Raw genomic sequence first — 25,693 nt, 5'->3', positions numbered from 1 at the left:
ATCGACGTACTTTCTATACTGGAAACTGTTTTATCGACACGTTCCTTTTTTACCACTGGACCTCTGCTGTGCCTAGTAGAGTGTCGTAAAAAGAGATTCTAGGTGTCACTAGACAATGCATATATTGTTTAGTTAGTTCCCGCGGTTTTAACGAACAGGTTGATGTTGTTTGTTAGTGAAAGGGAAACACATTTTACCTTGGTGGGAAAAGAATATAACGCAACAAGTATTTTCAAGTAAGTAGAACAAACGTTCCACTTATACATATTGACGTTATTCTGAGAGTAAGGTAAAGAATATAAAACGTTGTAACTGGTAATATGTATCTCAATGAACTTCAGTACTTGGTCATATGATCCCTTATATTTAATTTCGACAAGAATACATACAAACTTGTGTAAATATAGCTTTAATTCTTAATGCAATTGAACTTGCTCATTTAGTAAACTACTATTGTATATAATATACAATATAATTTTATCAAGTTGTATAATTTCATTGTATGAGAAGATTTTTTAATTTAACCAAGATGGCGGCGGCATTCATTTAATACTTTCATGGTACACTTGAATTAGTTCTAAGAGAGGCTGAAAACGAGTTCTATGAATAAATTTGTAGTTTATATAAGTTAATTGTTATTGTACGTCATAAACATTTTATCGATATATAATAACGCATAACTTCGCTGCGAGGAGTGTATTTTCGTCAGGAGCGAACGATGTACTTTACGATTATGAATAACTAGTTGATATTTTGTATTCGTAAAGTTAATTGTTAGTCGCCATTTTCTTAGTAACGGAGCCGCGAATTTCCGGTGTGTGTGGGGTCACCTGTAAAAAGCGGGATTTTCACGATTAACTGATGGTAATTGAAACTATTGAAATTAAATCTTCAATTGAAGTTGAAATATTAACTCGTTATCACAAAAAAAATCGTCTCACATCGCGTAATCATTTGACACACAAAATTTATATTTTCAATTTTGAATATAATTACGTACGTACAAGTTTCTTTGCAATGAGTTACGTGTAGATTAAAATATGTGCAGATATACAATGTCACTCAAAAATTCGGAGTAGATTGACATTTCGAAAAAAATATCATATCTTTATAGCGTTGAAATTTTAATCAATTCTATTTAAAAATTAAAATCGTAGTTTCAAATCTTTAAACGGGGCTGTACATATATATAAAAAAAAAAAAGTATAAATAAATTTCAGTAAATAAAATTCAGTGAGTTCAATTATTTTTTGTATACGTATTTTTTGTATCTTCAACATTTAAATGTGGTAAAAAAGTATTAATAGAATTCGAAATATTTCAGCACCGGCGAATTGGCCACAAGCTGGTACATACTACTCTCTGGCTCGGTGTTCATCGACGGTTCAATGTTTCTGCCTCGTTCAAGGTAAGAAAATCTCTCCACACCTTTTAATTTCTTGTCCAGTCTCTCTCAGGGTCCTCGTGCAATAACAGCACGTTTCTTCTTTACTTATTATTTATTGATAATCACGCGTAAAAAGAAATCGAAAAGCGGTCGATTTCGTGTCAAACAAATGGATCTCATTTATTCAAATGGCCCACGGTGCTGGTCGGTTTGCTTTAATTTCGCGTGAGATTTACATTGCAAATGCAAGACTCTCACAAGTCTCGGTAAACACGATAAATTCACGTGGCTATGTTGGATCGCACGGAGATCTCTGTTATTAAGCATTTGCAATTTCGTTTGTGGACATCGCCGTGTTTTTGCATGTGAAAATCACCTCGCAGATTCAATTAATCATTTGATTTACTAATTTAGAATGGCTTATGAAAATACTAGAATATTTTATTATACTTGTTGTTTTCTATCTTTTTCCTTAGATTAAATACTAATTAAACTTCAAATTAATATTGTATTCTGAGAAAGTTGCAAGTCCAGGATTATGATAACACGATAATTTTAACCATGCAATGATAAGATAATTTGAGTTACTACACGTGTATTTCACATAACCAAGTATGTTTTTTTCTGACTTTTGCCTCCTCTTGTTTTCAATATAATACCGATTCGTTCTACGGGAAGAAGCTGCCGAGATAGAAATCAATCGTGGGACGTAGATATGTATATTTATGGAGACATTGTATGTGCACTGGGTGTACAAAATATTCATATGATTGAATTTTTCGTTTCGTTTATATTAACAACTGTCTAAAACTTTTGTGGTATAAAAAAAAACACACTTGCGCAGGTTATGTTGAATATTTAGGTTATCGATGAATATTAACTTGGTTAATAATAATGTGCAGTTAATACTGTGCGATCATGACTTTCATCGATCAAATTTATACGTATATAACTCCATTTTTACGTTTTAATGGAAGAACTAGTTGATAACTGTAAGAAACGGGCCATCTGATAACACAGCAACGATATATCTCGATGACGAAACAGCGCATCTAAGAACGAAATACAACCAAAAAAAAAAAAAAATATAAAATGATGCAAGTTTCCAGTCATACAGAACCGATATAAAATATACGAGTGTGGTACTTTTCGAAAGAGGTTTTGCAACTTCACGATCATGGTGTATATCACACACCCGGAGCAGGCTCATAAATCGTTCTGTACCAGGGTTACGGTCGCAGTTTTCTCTCTTTGTGTCCCTCGAACCACGGAAATTCTCATTAATCGTGTAACCTCGTTTCTTCAAAGTATACGTGCGTCGGGACGTACGGCGCCAGCGAATGTGTTTGATAATCTACTTTTAATGTAATATAATCACCGCGGAAAGAAAAATGTCCTTTGCCTTCGATTCGTACAAACGCCAATTTTTGCTTGTTCTCGTTTCCTCTGAACAATCGACATCCAGACCATGTCGGATCAATTGAATGAAAGTTTTAATTTTTTTAATTTTTCACCGCGCTCTATCACAACATATGTATGTACATACATCAGTTCAGTCGTTCCTTCTTGCGTTTAACTTGTCCGATTCTCACGCGCGTTGGCATTGACACGCTCTCTTTCTTAGTCATTCTCCACCTTTAACATTTCGCGCTAGATTTCTTATTCCCGTTTACTTAGTCGCGATACTTTTGCAAAAGCGGTCGGTGCGAAGCCCACGTGCGGTTCGCGGCTCCTCCTTCACAGCTTCTGCTCTCCCTCAGAAGGATGTGAAACAGAGAAAAAAATTCGCCGTCTAACCGCGGGTGTGGCTACGTTTTAAGTACTTTCCGTGTCTCTCTGTACTCGCCGCCACTCTACCACCGTTTCTCTCTCTCTCTCTCTCTCTCTCTCTCTCTCTCTCTCTCTGTTTTCCCCGTTTCTCGTGCTCCTCTTTCATTACTCTTTGAGGCATTTCTATCTCCAATTTGTTCTTTTCTCTTCCTAGTTTCTGTACGTATGCGTGCACATGTACCTATCTTCTCTCTCTCTTCACACAGAATGTTTTTATTTTGATCTTCCTTTCTGTCTCCGATTTCCTTTTTCCACCTCTCTCTCTTTCCACGATAGAATATTTTTATTTTTGCCTTTTTTCCTCTCTCTTTACTCCTATTTCCTTTTTCCACCTCCTCTCTCTTTCCACGATAGAATATTTTTATTTTTATCCTTTTTTTCTTTTTGTGTATGTGTCTTTACTCCGATTTCCTATTTTCACCTTTCTCTCTCTCTCTCTCTCTCTCTCTCTCTCTCTCTCTCTCTCTCATTCTCTCTCTCTTTCCACGATAGAATATTTTTATTTTTACCTCTTTATTCCGATTTCCTATTTTCATCTCTCTCTCTTTCTCTCTTTTTCAACGACAGAATTTTTTCTTATTTTTATCTTTTTTTCTGTCTATTTACTCCAATTTTTTTCCTCTCTCTCTCTCTCTCTCTCTCTCTCTCTCTCTCTCTCTCTCTTCATCTATCATCTGTTCATCCTTCTTCCTTATTTCTCATGCACCGCGTTACTCGGTCTCGCGCCTATTCACTCGCTTGCTTTCTCACGCGTTGTCCGTCTCGCTCGCGCCAACGCCACCTCGCGTACGCTTCACTCACTCGGCATTCTTCCTAGTACGCTCTACTCGCTCGCTCCGTTTCTTTCATGGCGCTGCCGTCTTTCTCCGACTCGTGCGGTAAGCGCGCGCTCTCGCTCCGACTCGCGCAGCCCCGCCATCTCGTAATCGTGCCGAGAATTTACGAATTGAGCCGAGTCGAGTCGAGCAGCTTCGTCGGAGTGCGTCGGAGAAGGACAGAGATATAGGAAGAAGCACGCGCGAGAGAAGGACAGATAGACGAGTCGACGAACAGAGAGAGATTCTCTGGAGCGACAAGGACGGATATAGTGAGTAACGTGAAGTGTGCTAGAGCGAAAGAAGCAGCGAAAGGGAGAGAGAGAGAGAGAGAGAGAGAGAGAGAGAAAGACTTCGATCGCAGGGCCGTGACTAGGTATCGAAATATGTGGTTCTCTTAGAACGGAGATTCTTACTTCAGAAAGGGACACATTAAACACGAGAGCCTCTCTCAAAATTATTTGCTCCCTCGGAGCAAAGTTGTTCGCATTTCAGTGCGAAAGGCGAGTTTTCGAATGAAAATTGTTGTCTCTTCAATTACCAGTTTAATAACGCCCTTATGATTCAAAGTGATTAGATATTCATCACTTTGATTGTCTAATTCACTGTACAAGTTGATCTTTCCTTACAAATTTTAAGAAAACAATTCGACAACTAGCAAACATTGAAATACCCAAATACTCTTCAGATACGTTCGAAATTCTAGTCTCGATAAATCTAAAATACGTCTCTTTAAATTTGTCACTTTGTGCCATCATTTAAACAATAAAATAACACGGCGGCCGTTTAATCTTTCTAGAGAAATTTCTCGTTTAATTTGATAATCCGCGAAACACAGTTTCCAGTGTTTTTTGCCATGTTGCTACGATTTAGTCTTACTAGAGGCTACCGGATGGGCAATTTGACACTATCCATTTTTAAACTGTCCATCCCTGGCCTGACGTCTTACGGTTACAAATGAAACCGAAAACGAGCCCCCATCGATTTTTCACGCCGGGGGAACCGAGAACAACCCCCTCCGCCGTGGATTTGCTCGCGTGGCGGCGACGAGGCGACACGCCGGTGGCCACGAGGCACTCGGTACAACACTGAAAGCGTACAAGAGTGAAAGAAGGGGGTAGGGAGGGGGGGGGGGGGGGGGGGGGGAGGACCTCACCTACCGAGAGGGACTCCAGTCTTCTCGAGTGTATCGTGGTGGTTGTTGCGAGTGTTGCGATTAATACCGACTGAACCCCGCGAATCGCATTCCAATCCCGAGCGATTCCCATCCCTTCGGCGTTTCCACGGCGAGGTACACGCTACGCTGTACCGCACATGGACGTGTGGCGTGCGATCGGTGAAAATCGTTGAGGAGCGCGAAACGGGTAATCGCGCACCGCGTCAGAAAAGAAGAGGAGCAGATGAAAAGAGAGATTACGAAATTCCGACGAGGAAGAAAGTCGAAGAATCACGCAGCTTGTTAAAAAAAAAAAAAAAAAAAAAAAAAGAAAAAGAAAAAAATCGAAAATCGAAGATTTGCATCATTCGGGATGATTGTGTTCCACTTGGAATTGAGATTACCTACGAAACGATAAGATAGATGGAAAATTAGAAGAGGGAAAGAGAAAATTGCGTCTCTTTGATAGAATCACGGAAGATTCGACGGAAGGGAGAGCGGTAAAAATAAAATATAGTCAATTGTACGGAAGGGAGCTGCACCGAATCGGAGGAATTACACGTCGAAGTATCGAGGACACGAGAGAGCGTGTTTACGGAGTGTCTGGCCGATGGTCAGCAGTGCACGCGTGTGTCTCCCTCCCCCGGTGTCTGTCATCCGATGCAGCGTGTCTTAACGATCGATTTTCAGGATAAGAAGGAAAAGAGCGTGGCCTTTCCGGCACTGCACGTGCGCGCCACCCTCTCCCTCGCTCCTCTTTTTTCGCAGCACTCGACAGGCGTGAGTAAAACAACAGGGGCGAGCGCGCGTACCCTTGGACCTCCGAGTACGCGCACGTCGTAGCCGCAGTGGCTTGCTCGCACCTCGTCACTCTCTGACGCAATTCGCCCTCCCGCTGGGCGGAATCGTCGCGTCGAATTCTCGTGTCTGCGTGAAGATCGCCCACCACGGACACGTCCTTTGTGCGTCGAGTCGCTCCTTTTCCGAGGACCAACGAGACAGAGGCAAAATCTTTGGCATTTTTGGTAAAACGAATCGTTCAGTTCAGTCAACGCAATCATTTGACCGTCGGAGGGATCGTCGATCGTAGAAAGTGTCAAGTCGAAACAGATCTCTCGAGATCTTCGATAGATTCAAGCCTTCGTTTCATCTCCGAAGAGGATTATCTGCTAACGATACTCGCGCGTGAAAGATTCAAACAAACAAGGAGCTTTCGTAATTTCGTTACATCACTTTCGGTTCACCTCCGGTTCCAATGAATCGTGTCAACACACCGTGACGACCATCGACAGACTCTTTATGGAACAAACACTCCATCGAGGGGGGGGGAAAGAATCACTTCGTTCTCGCTTTTAAAATTCGTTTCATTGGTACTTGCGAAGGATCGAAGTAAACAAGCGGCAGATCCGTTTGATCCAGAGGATCACTCTCGTCAGTGAATCGTTTCAGCATCTCTTCGACTATCGACAGAAATATTCGGAAACAATTCCCACCAAGATTTCTCGCACCAAGATTCGTTCCCGTTTCTAAAGAACGTATCGATCACCAGCCACACTTGCCGTACCCAATTACAGAAAGTCAAAACAATCCGTCTTTGCATCAAAACTGGAGCAACGTTATCCACGTTATATATCGTATCGTCGCTCGATAATTCGATTCGGCAGGAAACGGCAGGAGAGTCGGACATTATAATCAGGTGGGCGCGTCTCGATCTTAACGAGGATTTCACCGCTGAAAAGCGGCGCGCGTAGATCATCGCCTGGAGCGAGGTTGGCATCGCGTGGAACTCGTTTCGCGTGGGGCACGAGACACGCATACCGAAATCGCATAGCAGCGGGGGACCAGTGACCCTTGTGCAGAGGAAAACCGGAGCCACGAGAGGCCGAGGAGCAGCCCAAGCGCATCCGAGTCTTTCGCTGACCGCTCTGCCTACTTACGAGCCTCCTCCATTCGACGATCATCCTTCGATTCTTTTATCTCTAGAAGGAAGGAAACTCTCTCTCTCTCTCTCTCTCTCTCTCTCTCTTTCGCGCTTCTCGTTTGTATTTTATATATACATATATATATATATACATGTAAAAGGCCACGTTGCCTTCGTGATAATTGCCTCGCTTTCACCCGAGAAGCTAGCTCCGACTCGAAGCGAGCGAACGAGCGCACAAGGTATTCCCGTAACAAATCTAATAATCGAGAGAGAGAGAGGGCCGCGTCGCACAAAGGGACCATTCGTTTGCGAGAAGGGAACGTGTCTCCGCTGTGTAGTCAACATTCCGTGGTTTCCCGCGAATCAGATCGCTCCTTCGTGGATAAAGTCGGTCGGTTTTTAACGAATAATCCTGTAAACAGTACGAGGAGGATCTTTGGAGGAAATTCGAGACACTGGAGTGGTGAAAGTGTGTGTTGGAGTGGTCGCGATACGTCGAACATCTTGAAAGATGATCGAGATTCAACAGTGAGGCGATTGTTGCGAGCAACGGTGGAAAGATTCGAGATTATGCGTTTCTTGTTACGGTTACGGCTCGCCGTTGAATATTCTCAGTGAGAAAATTCAATATTCAATCGTCGATATACGGGAGAATAATTTCGATCGATTCGATTTGATGTACAGAATATAAAAAGATCGTGGACCCTGTCTGAAAATCTCGTTCGTTGTCCGAATTTTCGTTGTTCATTTGGCAATTGACACGGAAGACAGAGGTTTAGAACAAGCGGATGATGTCGTCGGTGTGAAGGATCCGTTCTCAGCTGATCAGTGGTGGTCGCGTGACACTCCAGCGGTCTCGTTGGATCTCGTTTTAAAAACAAGGGAACAGCGAAGGGAAAAAGCCGGCAAACTGGATGCTCCGGACGGTGCCTCGCCCTCTGCGCCCCCGCCTGACATCACTGTCACCCAAGATGACCGGTGAGCAGCCTTTAATTTAACTTTTAACCACGCTCTTTATCTCGCCACGACGCGAGACGTTGATTGGCTGCCATCCGGTGTCGCTGCTCTGCCGCGTCTTCCCGTGGTTTTCTTCTTCCTTCTGTCCGGTGTTTCGCGCGTGTTTCAACTTTTTTCCAACGACCACGTTGTTAAGCGGGTATTCTGGCAATCCGGCTTGAAAAAGATCGACTTTTTTGGGGATTTTTTTTTTTTCCAAGGAAACAATGACACGTTTTATTGCACACAGATTTATTCATGCTTAAAGAGTATTTACAATTTTTTTTTTTTTTTTTAATGAAATTAATGAAAGTTGTGGAAATTATATAGCTTTAAGGTAAAGCATGTTTTTAAAAAACTGGTTCGAATGGCTGACGTGATTCCGGCCCACTTGGTTGTTTGAAACTAAAAAACCAGAATGCATCTTAATTAGTACAAATATGGCTATCGCATGAGCCACGGAAACAGCGATATTTCGAAAATTAAAACAGTGGCAACATTTTGAAGTTAAAATATCGATTTTTCTTGTGCTTTTCGTCTTTTGGGTGGTAAAAAAAAAAATAGGAAAAAACATCAGATTTTGAAATCCGTGGTTCATGCGATAAAAGTACATCCGGTGAAGATCTCCTCCAAATTTCAAGTCAATCGGTCAACTAAAACGCGAGATATCCCGTCAGCCAGTTTAAAAAATATGGATTTGAGAAAAACACATTTGAAGTTCTTGTTACCTGTTGCACAAAAATATTCATACTTACAATCAATCGAGCAGTACAAAAAATAAAATATTATAAAATGACAATATAAAAATAAATAATAATATTATAAAATAAAATATTTTTTGAGAAAAACACATTTGAAGTTTTTTTGAAAATATTCATATTTACATTGCGAGCAGTGCACCGTTTCCTTTAAACATCTATAACTTTGCTAAATTTACGAATTCAAACAAATCCTTTTACACAGACACTTTCGGAAGCATATACTTTGAGAAAATGTAAAAAAAAATTGATTTTTTTAAGCTGGATTACCAGAATACCTCCTTAATAAAATAATTGGGAGTTTGTCTGCTTTAATTCTCAAATTGCCTCTCTGTGTATAGATGTACAGTATTTTAATTCATTCTCTTAATTTCGTTACGATCTTCGTAACTCTATATCTCAATCGACTCTTTCGTACATTTTTTTTTTTTTTTTCACCGAATTTTATTACAAATGTAAGGTAATTACATTTTGAAATTGCGAAATGAATTAATTTAAATCGTATCGATCGGTCTCTCAGGCAACGAACTGGATTTTTTTTTCCACGAATCAATTACGACCTAACAACAAGCATCGTCTATTCAGTTTGTTAGGTCCATACATAAGAAACAGTTCGTAAAACAATAGTGCAAACTGTGTAGATACCGAGGCACTAATTGTGTTTTATGGTCATGCAAAGCTACAGATCGCAGCGTAGATTCTTACAAGATCATTCACATCCGTTCCCCCATAAATTATCATACATTTAAGAGTAACTTCCCGAAAGGAAACTAATCCAGCGTCGTACGTGTCTCGCAATCAGATCGACAGAGTCAGATCATTGTTTTCAAATAGACCATTATTTTTTTTTTTCTTTTTTTCTTCTTACAGTGTTTTATCGTTCGTTCGAACGAAAAAATATTTTAAGTCCGGTGATTTTCAATCACTACGATTATCTGTGTGGTACAATCATTATAGCTCGGATAACAGAAGGGACAAAGTCGTCGATGTTCATCCATAATTGTCGTGAAAATGTCAGAAATATTTTCGGTGCGGTAGATCAACTTGCCGCGTTAATTTCATGGTTGATGATATTTAGATGACCCATTTATCCAATATTTCAACACCCACATGCTTTTCCGTGCCACTTAAATCCCATTAGTTACTTGGTTCGTGAAAAATTTATTCAACAGCCAGCTGTGCACGATTTATACCAGATCGGTGGCCGATCGAAACAATTCGGAAGCTCTGCTGAAGCTTCAGCTCTTTGCCTTTGATCTCGTCTCGCTTCTGGTGATCACAACTCGAGCGCGCTCTCTACAAATTCTAAATAAATGATTACTTTAAATAAGGTCGCGCGCGCAGACGTGTAATTTACGGTCCCCTCGCCCCCCCCCCCCCCTGGTGAAATCCAGCAGTGGCAAATGTAATAACCGCGGCGGTGAGTGGCAGATTATTAAAGTGAAAAGTAATAACCGTGTCAAGTGGTAGGCTTTAATTTCGGAAAGAAGCGAGCGGCGAGGGTTAGGGAAACGCGAGCGAGAAACTTCTCGTTCGTGAACTGGTGCATAATGGCAGGAAAGCAAGAAGAAGAAGAAAGGAAGAAAGAAAGAAAGAAACCACCCCCTCGAATCGTTTTCCGTCCCCCGGCGAAAATATTTGCAAAGAAATCCTCGGGCGGTAATTAAGGCTCGTATTTCATCCGGATCAAAGTAAAAGTCGCTTTGAAAAACGTGTTACACAGTCTAAATCATCCCGAGTTTCGTGAATCGAACTTTTTTTCAGGTTATATTTCACTTTTTCCCCATCTTTTTTTTTTTTTTTTGTCATTTTAACATTGTTGCGTCGTGATATCTGCAGATGAATTGTTTATTTAGCATAACTTCCTGATGTTTAGTTATTTTCCACCAATCTATAGTTGATGTCCTGTCTATAGTAGAAAATTGTTACATCGTTGAAATAGCGAGTTTTTGAAATGTACGTACAGAATCTTTCAAATTTTTGTAATTCATCATGCGCGCAATCAAAATTCATGATAAATGTAGAAACTCTCTAGAGAATTTCACATCATTTTAAGCTAGTAATATTCACAGTCAACTTTAGAGAATTTAGAAGAGTCGACAATTTCATTGTTTGCACAATGAAAACAACAATCGGACAAAAATTCCTTAACATTTTTCCTTGACTTTAATTGGTTAGAAAAAATATTAATACAAATGAACAGACGAAAATGTCTATCGATGCTAGAACAATCGTACCAAAATATTCTTCGTACAGATCATTGTAATTTAAGTGCCAATTGACATAAATAATAGATTCATACAATTACGTTTCAAATCAATATCAATTTTGACAAGAGTATTCGTCTTTTTCGAGCACTTGTAAAAAAAACGAATGAATCTAAAGTCAATCACGTTGACAGATTGTTAATAATAGAATAGAGAAATAATAGAATTGTACAATTATTTATAACACTTAATACATATTTCTTACACGCAACCGTCATATCTTTAACATCTCGCCGGGAAAGCGTTAAAGATCTACCTCAAGCCTCAATCATCTTAGATATCTCGCCATATATCTGAGAAAACCTCCTCCGAGAGGAGGGAAAGTACGAGAGAATCGGAAGTAATTAAGCCGGAACGATGTGACTATACACACTTATACGCGACTCAACCTTGTACGAACGCGAAATGTGGTGCGATGCACGCGCACCCATTCATCAGAACAAACTGTAGAAAACAACGTGTGTGCGTCGAGGGGGGAATGGGGGGGAGGACGACGTGGTGGAATGCCGAGGCGTTCTCATGAATATTCAAAGATCGCATCGGGAGGCCTCGCGCGTGAAGCATCCGAGCCTCAATCAGTCTCGATCGTTTTCGAGCTCGCGCAATTGAGCTTTCGCAGGATTATCGATCTCGTCGAGAGTTGTTTTTCGGATTGTCACACGGGTGCGTGCACGTGACACGGCGTTGTCGATAATACGCATCACGTTCAATCATTGGCTGCCCCCACCGCCGACAAACACGCGAGTCAATCGCGTTACGAGGAGGAGATCCGCTTGAGAAGTCCAGTTCCAATGTCACGTGCGTCGTCGAACACCGAAATCGAGGAGACTAAGCTTTCCGTCTCGTTTCAGTGATTTGAAGATCTCCTAAATTATTATTCTAATTCATCCATTAGAATAATAATTTGAACTAAAATTTTAAAAAAATTATTCTTCAATTTAATATACTTGAAGAATTTAATAAAATTGAAGAAGAAATAATTATAATTATGTATATTAAATTTCTTAAGATAATAAAATGAAGTAAATAAATTATTATTATTAAATAGATTATGCAAATTAATTTAAGCATTAAAAATAAATTTTAAAATGTTAAATTAAAAAAAATTTTATTTTTCGGTGACCAAATTCATAATTTGTTCCAATTAATAATGATAATCCTAAAAATACCTTCACATACTATCTCCGGATGATCTCTCTTGCCTTATACGACTTTGCGAAGCGGGAAATTTTTTTCGAAATTTGCGACTTTCGAAACATCAGATTAGATAGATAGCTTTTCCTGAAACAGAGTTTTTTTTCTTCTTCTCTGTTCTACTATAAAATTTGTGGTTAGACGAAATTACGGATCGTTAAACTGCATGCATGATTTACGTATGCATTTATGCGAAATTTAATGATCAAGGCGTAGAAATTCAAGATTATATAAAGCATTGGAAACATATTTCTGAGCAACGTGACGGGTGCACAGTTGCACGTGTCTTTCAGTCACGTACATGTGTATTAAATTCGGAACGATCGCGAGAGATTAATTTCACGTTTCCGTTATTTTCGTCTCGCCGATGGGGGAATAGATTTTCCCCGCGTTTAACGCGTCGAGGCGGTCGTGTCAATTCAATTCGAGTTTTCCTTGCCCGTGTTACGTAAAAAGCAGTTTTCACTCTGTTCTGCTGACACTTTGATGCAACTGTTTCCAAAGGAAGCTTTTACATAAAAGATTCACGTAATTCTCGAAGAAGAGAACGGGGACTGATTGTGCAACGTATTACACGAGGCGACGCGAGCAATCGATCGCCGCTGCTCTGAAATTTTTTTGCCGATCTCGGGTTTACTGCCTCGTCGAGATCGCCACGACGTTTTTATCAAAATCTTTCCGTGAATCGAATAACAGTAGTACGTGGATTAACGAGACATATTTTGCCTTGTGAGATTTAAGGGAGTATTCCGCGTGTTTTTTTAACTCTGTTAGGGAACTTTTTGCAGAGAAACTGTTATACCTTTTACAGTGAAATCGACAAGGTTTATTTGTACGTATTTCAACGACGTTTTAAAATTTTTTGGGACAAAAAAAATCACTTTTAAAAAAGTTCGTCTCACAGTGTCCATAATTCCGGCCATTCTGCTTGTCGGAAATAAAAAAACGCGATTGTTCCTTAATTAATATGAGTTTGGCTGTAGCAGGTACCAAAACAAAAGAAAAAAGTGGCGATACTTTGAAGTTCAATCGATTTTTGCATGTTTTTATTAAACTTTGGAAGCCTAAAAAAATATAAAAAATAAAATTTTTTGGTTGATTCTGATAGGGGCTATAGTCACGCACGTACTAAATGTGTACTTAAAATTTTGAGTCAATTGGTCAAATAGATTTTGAGATATCATGGACACCGTTCTGAAAAACATAGTTTCCAGAAAAATGCCATTAAAGTTTAGTATTGCGGTAATAATGACGCGTCCTTCAAACGATAACTTCGTTAATTTTAGGAGTTCACATGTAAGGTTACAGAGATTTATTTTTGAAACAATGTCCTTTAAGAATATGCAAAAAAAAATCGCTTTTCTCCAAAGTTCACACTAGAATACCCCCTTAAACATTAACCTCTTGCGCTGGAACGACGTGCCACGCACGTCGAGAATTTTTTGTCCCAAATTGCAACATTTTCTCAGTTTTAAATATATTTAAATGTAACCCAGGCGAAACAAATGATAGGTCTATTATTTCTTAATAACTTCTATCCAGCGATATCGTATCGACGTTTTTAAAAGAAAAACGAAAGCGACAAATTATCGTACACGGCTCGGTCACTCGTTATGGTCCGCGAACCAGTTGCCAGCGCAAGATGTTAAGGTACAGAGTAAAACATACCAGTGTATCACGTATATTTAGAATAGAATTTGAAACAGGTACACACAGTTTTACATACTTTTATTTTCATCGTGTCAGATTAATCAATTAGTCACGAACACGATATGCAATAGCTTGAAGCGTCAGCTTCAACGTCAAAGCGTCCCCGTTTCATTTCCTCCAAAGAACAACGTCACACCCTCGCGTCACGTCAAACGAAGAACGACTTTTAATCGGACGAGCGTAACGCAAGGAAGAAAGAAAGCGAACGTGGGGATTTCCGAATTGCAAGGAGAAATTCGAGGAAGGCGGGGAGGGCCAATTCTATTTTCATTATTTCCACGTGGCATCCTCGATTTCCTATTCCGATAAAGGGTGGCCGCCACCCTGCCGAGGGTTGCCCCGCCGGTTTTTATAATTAAATTTCGCCCGGGGTTGGAAAAGTTGTACCCGTGGCGGACAGCGTACACCCTTGAGTGTGTTTCAACGTCAGCAATCCACTGTTGCTTTTGACTGCCTGTTTTAATGGCCACCAATCTATCGACCATTCCTTTGATAACGTTTATAGAATAACTTATCGATTTCCTATTGGTTCGCCGGAGCCGCCGAGTGTGTGTTTTACTTTATATCAACTCTGTTTCGTGGCGACTTAAAAAAAAGGAAAAGAAGAAGAAGAAGAAGAAGAAGAAGAAGAAGGTGAGAGAAAGATGGTAGAGTAAAAGGAATAAGAAGTTATTGTTAGTATTTTCATCTTTTTCTTCTTTTGCCATTTTATTCGAACGACGAATAAATTTTACCACGGAGTGGCAATTAATGTGAGCGATAAGGCCACTTCTGTTATTGTTTCTCCTCGTCGTTGTTGCGTTTAACGTTTGATATTAATTATGGTAATTAAGAAAATTTCTGCCAATTTTCAGACCATACTCAGGAAACGCAAGGAAACCGTGGTGCGGTGTTCGCTCGATAATAGGTTTTATTCAACGGAAAACACGTACACCGACTGTTTCTCGTAATCAAACGACTCCGTCGTGTATTTTCACCAGTAATTGCGTTTTTATTGTTGCGCAGCAACAGTCGAAGGGGAGTGCGGCATCGTTATTTGATATTCAGATGTTGTCGAGGAAAATTATTACTTTTATCAAATTAACTGTTTTTAATGTATTGAAGTATCTACCATTAACAATTAGCAGAAACGTGAATTTCAATTAAAAATACTTGGATAATAATCACGTAGTTATATAATATATTACAACGTGATAATCATAATGGTCGAACAAGAATCGCTGATACTTAAGTTTCTGAGAGAAAGTAAAAGAAAAAGTGAAAAAAATTCATAGGTGTTCAGTGTTTGGTTGGAAAATTGCTCTAATTGCACTGGTGCTTGTAAAAAAAGAAACGCGGAATTGAATGTTGAAGGCTGGTGGAAAAATCGAATGTCGTAACATAAAAATATCAGACGATTACTGCGAATGATTGGACAGAATTCTCTGTGTCACGAGAAACACAAAGAGTATACATCCATTCGTGAACGAGTTCGGAATGAGACACTCGATCATTTGTTTCGTAGCGACACGGTGGATCTCTCGTTCGTCGTACACGTGCTGTCGGATCCGAGAAAATGTTTCTCGCGTTGCGTAATCGCGTTCCATCGTGAACGCTTCAAAAGACGAAATATGTACATCGAGAAAACACTGTGCTCAGCGTGATGACGACGTTCTCGCACGCTGCACGCCAATGATTTTCAGCACACACCGTGTGCATACGTGTGCACGTATAGACGTTTTATAAAAATAAAAATTCAGTGACCTGAAACGATCGTCCTAAACGCAACAATATTTTCGCTTGCCATCTAAAATTGCAGTGTTGCAATTTTTTTTTTTTTTTTTTTGCGTTCCTAGTTCTTCGTCTCTTCGTCTCTCCACGGCTTGTGCAATAGTAAAATCACGATGTGAAACTATCCCCTCTTATATACATTACACTTTCTAATTAATGATCGAACATTTACCTTTACATTACTCTTTTGGCATCTCAATGTTAACGACTGATAATGTCGTCATTTCAAATGAATGGCGATAATGTAGTCTTACGTGATTTGAAACTTATTAATTGAATGATACCGATGATGTCGACATAGTCCTGTGTCTTTTCAAGATTGGCGCTCTTGCTAGCCGCGAGACTTACATAATTATCACATCATTTTCATTTGTCTAATAAATATATGAACATTCAATAAACAAGTGAACAACGATATTCCAATTGATATCGAATCTGAATATAATTAATATCAAGTTTGCAAAATGAACGTAATAATACTCGTATGGCGAGGAATTGATTATTCGTCGTTAATTCTTTTTATCAAAATTATCGTTTGTTTCGAATTTTTATCAAATTACGTATATTTCCTTTACCGTTCTTTTCCTTAATCGTTTGAAAGAAATCCTTACTATATGGAGGAAAGAGATAATTTTGTGAGTAACATTTACGTACACGCGTTTTCTGATTACGAATCCGATAATGACAGTGGCATAAGTAACAATGCTTCGATTCAAACTTATGGAATATCAGAATAATGAAAAGAAGAATCAAATAGTTTTACGAATATCGACGAGTAGTATTTTTTATATTCACTTATAAATAGCAGATCTTTGCGGTACTCAGCTACAAACTTTGGAAATTACATACTATTGTTTAGCCAATCGCTTTTTGCTAACGTGTCGAACCTACTCCCGTTGGAATCTTCAAAATCATCAAAAGTCACTCGTAACCAGAGAAATCAAGAACCAACCACAGGTCTCGACATAACAGACACTGTCGCTAAATCATTTACATAAGTCTAAATGAAAAATTTGAAGCGTAAAAGTACAATGCATTTGTAAAGTTACAGAGAGTTACAGAATTTATAAAAAACATATGCACAAATAACCATGGTCTAACCATTGAATATACGAAGATCGTATAAAACGAGCCCTGTAGAACGATCTACGGTGTCGCTGGCGAAAGTTGCGCCTTTAATTATCGGCCGCCCCTACGGCAATTACGCTTCGACGCTGGTGACCGGTCTTTCAGTCACCACGACGGCGTTGATAAAATTTTTTTTAATCGGCGGCGGCGAGAGGAGATGGGATGGCGAAGGGACGACTGGCACCGGTGTGACGCACCGGCTCAAGTCCAAGTCACCAATTTAGATTGCGATCTTCGGCATTACACTGATAAAACGATAGGGTTCCCTGGATTCTCTAATAATAGTCGCTCGCGTTGTCGATCACCGTGTATAAGAGGGTTCGTGGATACGAGAAGCGCCGCGTAAATGCGAAGGAGGGTTGTCGAGCGAGCCCTGTTTGCCGTCAGCACGTGCTGTTCCACACCCTATCGATCTCTAACTAAATTAAATGGCCGGCGTGTACACCATTGCTTAGACGTTGCACGGCGAGAAAAAGAAAAACTTTGCTGCAGAAAGCATTTGCTACGGATGAGATGCTTCGCCGATGTACGATCTCATCCTCGGATCGAGCAATAAAAATGTTGCAAATACTCCCGTGAAATTGTCGAGACGAAAAAGTCGATTGATCGATCGTTTTTTTTTTTTTTTTTTTTTTTTTTTTTTTTTTTTTTTTTTTTTTTTCGATCAATTACAATGCGACTTTTTCTAATTGTTTCGCGTTCTAGTGGATTCGAGATAGATATTAGATCATTCCGTAAGTTCGTTCCAGGCATTCATCTAAGGTGGACGACGATTCGAAATTTGAAAGTGAGTGAAGGGAGGAAACTATCGGCTTGAAAGTTTCAAATATGTGTGTATGTGTATATTTATTTCAGCATCTTTGGCCTTGAATTTGGTTTGGTTACATTGCTTTCTTTTAACATTGCACATTTCACATTGCATTTATCCTAAATTTTACGTGTAATGTTTTTGTATCCTATTCTGCTTTATCTTATACCATTATCTTAACGATGCTATTCTTTTGTTTAGAAAGTTTCAAATATTCAATTGTGTACAGGCATTTAAAGAAAATTGGAATATAATTCGAAACTGCTATGCTAATTCATCGAACGAAATCGCGTGTCTTTGCTCGCACATTGAAAATCGTTTGGGATGAAAAGTAGATTTTGTATAATAATCTCTGAAGAAAACGAAGGTCTACACTTTTCTGAAGTTTTATTTTCTGCTTAATGTTGTTTTTTTGTTTCTGGGTAATCGGACAATAAATTCAGACAAACATTGTGCTCAACTGAATAAACTAAGAGAAACATTATCAACAAAACGTAGGACTCGAAAATCACGAAAACGTGATTCTTCATCGAGATAATGTCAGGGTACGTGGCACAAAACGTATAAAAAAAATTACGTGAAATTGGGAAACTTTATATATGTATTTTCCAAATATTTCTCTCTCAGATCATCATCTATTTTTACTTTTTAGCTAGCAAAAGATATGACAATTTTGACGCTATAAAAAAAGACATAAGTAATTATTTCAATAAGAAATCAAAAAAATAAGGTATTACAGGTCTTTGTTAAGATGTGAAGAAATTAGAAGAGAAAGGTGGTACTTTCATAGCACTTTAAATTTTGCCACAGGTATTGTAAAAAACGGAATGGATGACTTGATACATTATACCTTCTCCATTGACCTTCACCCTCGACAAGAAACCCTAACTCTCTCATATGTCTTGATAGTTATGCATTTATGCATACAAAGTTATGAAAGCTATACATCCACATTTTGTAAGACTTCGTTTGTTTTCATTGAGAAGACTTTCTGTTGTCGCTGCCCTATCCTATTACACAGTCTACGTATTTATTTATTTATTAACACTGCAATCTTTGTATTCGTCTATTAATCTAAGCTATTATTTCATGAAATTTATGTACAAATTTCAACGAAAGTCATACATGCTACGTACACATTTTGTAAAACTTCTGTTTACCTGTAACTGTTCTATCCTGTTACATAATTCGCTTATTAATTTATACTGTCTTCCCATTGAAGTCTGTTCATCTAAACTTTTACATTTCATTTGCGAAATAACTCGTCGATCCATCTATGAAACAAATTGATAAATTAGAAAATAGATTAACAATTTATTTATGAAACAGTCTAACGTTAGTCACTATGAAACAGTCTAACGTCATCACTATCCGTTCTTCTTCCGTAAAAGCGCGCCAGACCAAATTACACCTTCTCCCCGCGTAAAACCGAGAAACACCGACCAATTCCTTCACGTACGCGAGCCTAAAGTGAGTTTCGATTTATAAATCCCGGCAGCGAGAAGCGCCGAGTCAAGCCAACTCCCAGCAGTTGCAGCATTCCAGCGAGTCTGGAAACGCGGAAAATACCGTTGCCAGGAAACGGCGTGGAGGTAAAGAAAGAAAGAAAGGAAGGAGAGTTCGCCGATTCCGCGAAGTCGCGTCGTAAAACGATCGAATCTCGAAAATTAGAAGCTTAGAAGAAATGGTTTCGACGAGCGGCGTGCACCGGCACGGAATGCACTCGATAGCCTTGGCTCGTAAGACGGGTTTCAGCGTGGTGCATTTCGCTGGATGCACGCCGGCCTAACGCACACCGCTACGTGCAGCGAAATCCTCATCGAGATGAACGAGCTCTGTCTATTCTATTTCCTTCTCTTTGTGTACACGCTGACTGAAAACCGAAATATTTCGAGATTTAGGTATTATACCCAGAGACTGAAATCGAAATATTGTGAGGTTTAGCTATTATACGGGTATTTGCTTCCATATTATCGTAATATAACCGCTATTTGGGAAATCGGTTTTAATACCGGTATAAGACGGTCATGCTGGTATTTTCATACGTATTTTATTGGTATTTGATGTCCACATCGGTGAAAAATACCGAAATATATACCGGTACGGATCGGTACCGCTTTACCGATGAAAACACATTTTTCATTTTCTACGTACAGTGACTCTTATTAATAATTCGGACATCGTGCTATTCAAAATATTGTTGTGGATTGCGATTGTTTGTAACAGTAAATTTGGATTAATTTTTCAATAATATAATAGAACATTCATTATAGTTTATGGTAACGTAAATTTTATTTATTTATTGCACGTACTTTTCTTAATGTCAAACAATAAACTGAACTATGTTGAAATGTAGCGTGGCAAAAATATTCGGACATTTGAGGAACTACAATATTTGAGCCTGAAAATTGTTAACATAAACAATAATTAATATTTTGTTAGGTAGCCGTTAACTTCAATAATATATGCCAGACGCTTAGGCATATTTCCAGTAATTTTTTTTCATTCTACGATTAATCGCTGTTTCAACTCCTCTTTCGATTTATTGACGTACGACAGTTAGTTATTTTTCACCGAGAAACAGGAAAAACGTATCGAGAAATCGGTCATCTTTTAAAATTAAGTAAGAGTATCGTGGCTGATATTGTATGGAGATACAACGATGAAATAGTATCAGAAATAATAAAGGATACGTGTATAAGCGTCATCAAATTTACTATCGGTAGCTGTATGAAAACATTTAATCATTGTTTCCTTCTCCTTTTCTATACATATTAATATTTTATTTACCGGTATTATACCGGAATACAGNCTACCGACCTAACATCGTTTTGATAGCATCATACCGGTATTCGCACCATTTCGGTTTCATCAAACGTAATCGAATAGTAACCTAAAAATACCGTTTTTTTTAACGGTATCCGTAATACTGATTCGATCTCTGTACACGAGTATACACAATTGTCTGGAAACTTTGGTCGATCTGTGCAAATTCTAAGGATACAGACGTGTCTATACTGAATCATCATGCTCAAAATAATTAGTTTACTTACTCAATGGGGATGACATATTACAGTACGCTGAGTAAAGTATCCTCAATTTCGTTATTAAACTTTTAGAGTTTCCTTCGTGATTTGATAAATTACAAAAGATTGAAAATTTGTTTCAAGTTTGCTCGATCGCTGTCATGCTGTAAATATAGATAATTTGTTTTATTGTTAAGTAGTAATTGAGACTAATCTTCGGTTAGTAATTTGTTAATAATTACAAATTTCATCGCGTTAAATCTTCGATGTTCATTCAAGTTACAATGTTGTAACATTTTTTTGATTTATCTTCATTGCGCATGTAAATATACTTTGATATTCTCGCAATATTCATTTAACGAAAGTATTGCGTATGGAGATATCAAATCCTGCAATTGTAATTTATTTCACAATCAGAATTTTAAAATATCACCGGTGAAGCAGTTATGGGTTAAACATAGAGTGTGTAGGTGAGAAATTAATTAATGAATCGAAAGAATCTTTTTTTATTTTTCCATTTATTGTATAGACTGATTCTAGCAACCGAGAAATATATCATATCCTATCATAAGTATCCAGCTACTTCTTTTCACAAATGATCGATTTTATAACAATATTTGTCTCATCGCAACATTATAATATTAATCACCAACGCGTTTTGACTTTTCCAAGTGACTTTGTTTCGCGACAGTAGGTCGAACTGTCGAAACACCGTCGTCTATGAATAATCCATGTCACGGGACTTGCTAGTCTCTGTCGAAAATTCGATTCCTAAAGTCGTCGTTGCAACGGTGGAATAAACTGCTTCTTCCTCCTTATCTTTTTCTTCTCGTTAATGGGCAGTTCGTTCTCTTTTCACGGAAATACCGCTAAAACGCTGTGCAATGGAGTTTGGCGAGAGGATAATGGAATTTTAAGCTGTCACAACCTTGACCTTCGTGTGTACAGTCTTCTTGCGACTGTCGAGGAACGTGTGGTGATTTTGGGATGCGAGAAACGAATAATGCAGTCGTTTGATGGCTTACAATTAGTTTAGAATTGGAAAAGTTGTGCTTGTTGTATGTTTGGAGATAACAATGATGTTGATGCTTTAATATATTCCTACTCGTTAATTACAGAACGTAGAGTACATTGTGAGTCGAGCTTGTAATAATCGAGATAAATAATTCTGATTCGCGCGAGTAAATGTAAGAAGTCGTTTGACAAATGAATTCAGAGTGATAAATTGAAATCGCCTGTTTCTTAATTGAATAAATTGAATTTTTAACAAACTAATTGTCTTGTTAGAGTCATTCTCTATCCTTTCGCAACACACGTAATCTGATTTGCAATTTTTATAATATTTTTCGCTTTATTAAACATCACTTTGTAAGAATAGTCACATTTTTTTTTAACTAGCTAGATGTTTACTAAAAATTCGATTAATATCTTCTAAAAATAATATTGCGGCGAAAATCATTATCCAGTAAAATTGAGACATCGTTTAACTAACATTTAATCTTCGTAACAATCTATCTTGTATTTGATCCAGTTGTAAACCATTCATCGCACAAATGCAAACATCATAACAGCGGAAAGTCACGTGAAATTTCGAACCAAGTACGGTTTACCCGCAATGCAGGAACAATCGCTGTTCGCATAAATCACAAGTGCTATTATACCATTGTAAAATCTATAGGGACAGCAATATCCGTGATTTCGCTGGACGTAATATATCGTTGCCAATTCGACTTCTCAATTTTTGATATCGTTTTCGAGATCAAGATTGCGGAGACTTGTTTCACAGAATTATAAATACGATGAAGAGCATAACTGTAACAATGGAAAATTGTCGATACAATTCAAACTGATACAACTTAGCAAAACTTGGTAAAAAAAAAAAGATTATATAATTTGGTCTTATGTAATTCACTTGGTGTTATTTTAAAGCATTTTAAAGACTCTAGTTTAGACAGTGAGTTTTTTTGAAGATGATTTTACATCGTGCAGCGTGTGTAAAAACATTAAAAAAATTTTGTTCTTGATTAAAACTTGATTTTTCGACGAAATGTTAGAATTTCTTGAATTATTTTTCATTTAACCCTCAATTCAATATTCAACGTTTGATAATTGCTGGAAAAAAAAATCACACAACAAGTTTCAAGGGGACGTTCCAATCTTCAAAGTGATGTCAAAATCTAGTTGTAAAAAATAATTGTTAACGAAATTTTACAATTTTCAAGAAAAAAGTATCCTCACATCGTGTAATCCTTCAAATTTGAGAGAGCGGCGAGGAAATTTCAATATAGTGGAGAGATCGATGCAATGGAGAGGGGTAGTAGTGCTAGCGATCAGTAAAGTGGGGGCAAGGGCTCGCGGGCCGCCAGTTAGCCACCTTTACGTGAACTAAACTCATCTTAAAAAAGAAATTCGCGAGCGTCTTCAAGTAGACTTAAAGCTTCAAACGAAAGCTAATGGATCGTTCGACGATCTTTCTTCCACGAGATCGTATCGAGTTAATATTGTCGACGATTTTTCATTGTGTTCGATACAGTTTTATAATCCTCGCGTGCACGTCGATTTTCACAAAGAGCATTTGAATGAAATTTCAAAGAAGAGCGGAACAGGCACGCGTGGCCGCGTTCGTTTCGATCCATCGACACGTGAATCTCGTTTTCGCGGTTGCGTCCGGCAGATATCATCCCGGGTTTCCATGCGGAACGCGTTCGAATGGAATTAGTTTGCTGCAATTTATTGCCAGCGGCGTTATCGCGGATGAACACGTGCCACTGTTATTAATATTTTCGGATAACGCGTGTCCTCCCCCTCCCCTTAGAATTCGGAGATAGAATTCGGATTCACGTTCGAAATTAGCGAATTCAGGATTCACGGTCTACACGCTCCAGTTTTCCAGTTATCCCGTTCCTGGCGCGCATAGTTTCGAAAGAGATGTTGATTCAACGCGTTCACCGTTGATTGGGTTTCTGTCTGCCTGCGGCGGAATTATTTCAGCGAATAATCTCTAATCCCATTGCGAAACTTGGCTCTCCCAGTTCATAGTAATTTTCGTCGTTTCGTCGAGAACGTGCTTCGCGCTTTTGTTGCAAGTTTCAGTTTCGTTGCTCGCGCAGTTTTATCGAAATTCTGACGATGATTATTATTTGATTAAAACGAGAGGGCGCGATCATAAAATTTTAGCGCAACTGTGAAGTTATGGATTTTTAATTAAAGTCGTAACATGGCTATTATATGAATTTTATGTATTAAATAATTCTCTGATGATTTATTATATTGTATTATACTGTAATGTAATTTAATTAATTATATTGTGTATTTTAATTTCAATTATATTATATATTATATATATTATATTATATATTATATATATTATATATTTCAATACATATTATTGATATTGATATATATATATTTTAAAATATATAATTTTATAGTCATGTTAAAATTTTACGTTAAAATATACAATTGTAACAAGGAATTCTACAACTAATGAAACGTACATTTTTGTATATAAAAAAATATATATTGTATATATATATAATTAAAATATTAAAATATAAAATATAATATATGTGTAATTAAAATATTAAAATATAAAATATAGAAGGTATATGTATATATACCTTTTATATTTTATATTTTAATATTTTAATTATATATATATATATATATATATATATATATATATATATATATATAATATTTTATATTTTAATATTTTAATATTTTATATTTTAATATGTACATATACCTCTCAAAAAATAAGAGTATGAGTACACGCACATAGGTTTTATAGCCATCGTGTGCACATACTTCTCGATTCGATCCACTCTGTGGTGGCCACGTGGTCGAGCGTCCTCGCGGTTTGCAAACACGCAAAACTACGAGTCCGCTCGCACGTGCCACGGATTAACAGATGCAAGATCTCGTCCGATATAACAGAGAGAGAGAAAGAAACGGCGGTTAAAAGGGGGTGGAATAAAAGTTGGCGAAGAAGAAGGGCGTCCGGTGTCCATTGTTCGGCGCGATCGCGCCATTACCGCGTCTATTATCTTTTCGGAGCGTGTGGAGGCTCGTTGCCAGAAGGCCCTCGCCGTCGTCAAATTCGATGAAATGTTTGCAGCTACTTAGATTCGTGCCCAGTGTGTGGCACCCTTTCGACGAAAGCGAGATTCCATTGTAGAAGTCTCGAGTGGCCTGCAACCAATTGCAAACATTCGTGGATACGCACCAACCAGAAGGATTACATTGTTCTCGGAGTGGCGCGCGCCTGTCCTCCTGTCCACCCTCTCCCCGTCTCGATGTTTCTTTGTCTTTTGCTTCACTGCTTTCTGGTTAATTCCTGAGGGATTTCACGTCGAAGGAGGAAGAACTTTCTCGTCTCTTCGGGTAAGACGAGTGTAGATAAGGTTGGAGTTACGTGTGCAACGCACGCTCGATGAAAAGTTGTCGATACTTGGCGAGAATGGCCCAGTTTGAAAGACGTTTCTACATCGGAGCAGTGAAAAAACATGAAAATCGTTTCTAAATTCGCTGTGAAATCTTTTTTCACAGCGAAGATTGAAGATTGAACGATTTCTTAAAATACTTGTTGTATAATGCCATTTGTTGCCATTTTCGGTGAATTTTGAATATGAGGGTAAACGACGAGCTGCTGGGATTTCTTGAATTTTTGTCCATTATTATTTTAACTATTATTTCTCTTCATAAAACTTGTTGTATAATTTTCTTCTTTCTTGCCATTTTCGGTGAATTTTGAACATGAAAGTTAAATGACGAGCTGTTGGGGTTTCTCGAATTTTTGTCCATTATTATTTTAGCTATTATTTCTCTTCATAAAACTTGCTGTATAATTTTCTTCTTTCTTGCCATTTTCGGTGAATTTTGAACATGAAAGTTAAATGACGAGCTGTTGGGGTTTCTCGAA

The 25,693-nt window shown here is 38.2% G+C and overlaps 1 protein-coding gene across 3 annotated transcripts in view; it reads left to right on the top strand.

The window, feature by feature from the left end:
• The window catches only part of LOC122531935 (rap guanine nucleotide exchange factor-like), a 227,733-nt gene that overhangs the window by 69,818 nt on the left and 132,222 nt on the right, over positions 1-25,693 (top strand). For all 3 annotated transcript variants that reach the window (XM_043660268.1, XM_043660271.1, XM_043660272.1), the window contains exon 4: positions 1,325-1,408. In XM_043660268.1, coding sequence (XP_043516203.1) covers positions 1,325-1,408 — 84 coding nt within the window. The remainder of the gene's footprint in view (positions 1-1,324; positions 1,409-25,693) is intronic.

This window comes from Frieseomelitta varia, unplaced genomic scaffold (assembly GCF_011392965.1).
Source record: "Frieseomelitta varia isolate USP_RPSP 00005682 unplaced genomic scaffold, Fvar_1.2 scaffold_428, whole genome shotgun sequence".
NCBI lineage: Eukaryota > Metazoa > Arthropoda > Insecta > Hymenoptera > Apidae > Frieseomelitta > Frieseomelitta varia.
Note: the sequence above shows the minus strand (reverse complement) of the source record. Positions and strands in the feature narration are given on the sequence as shown.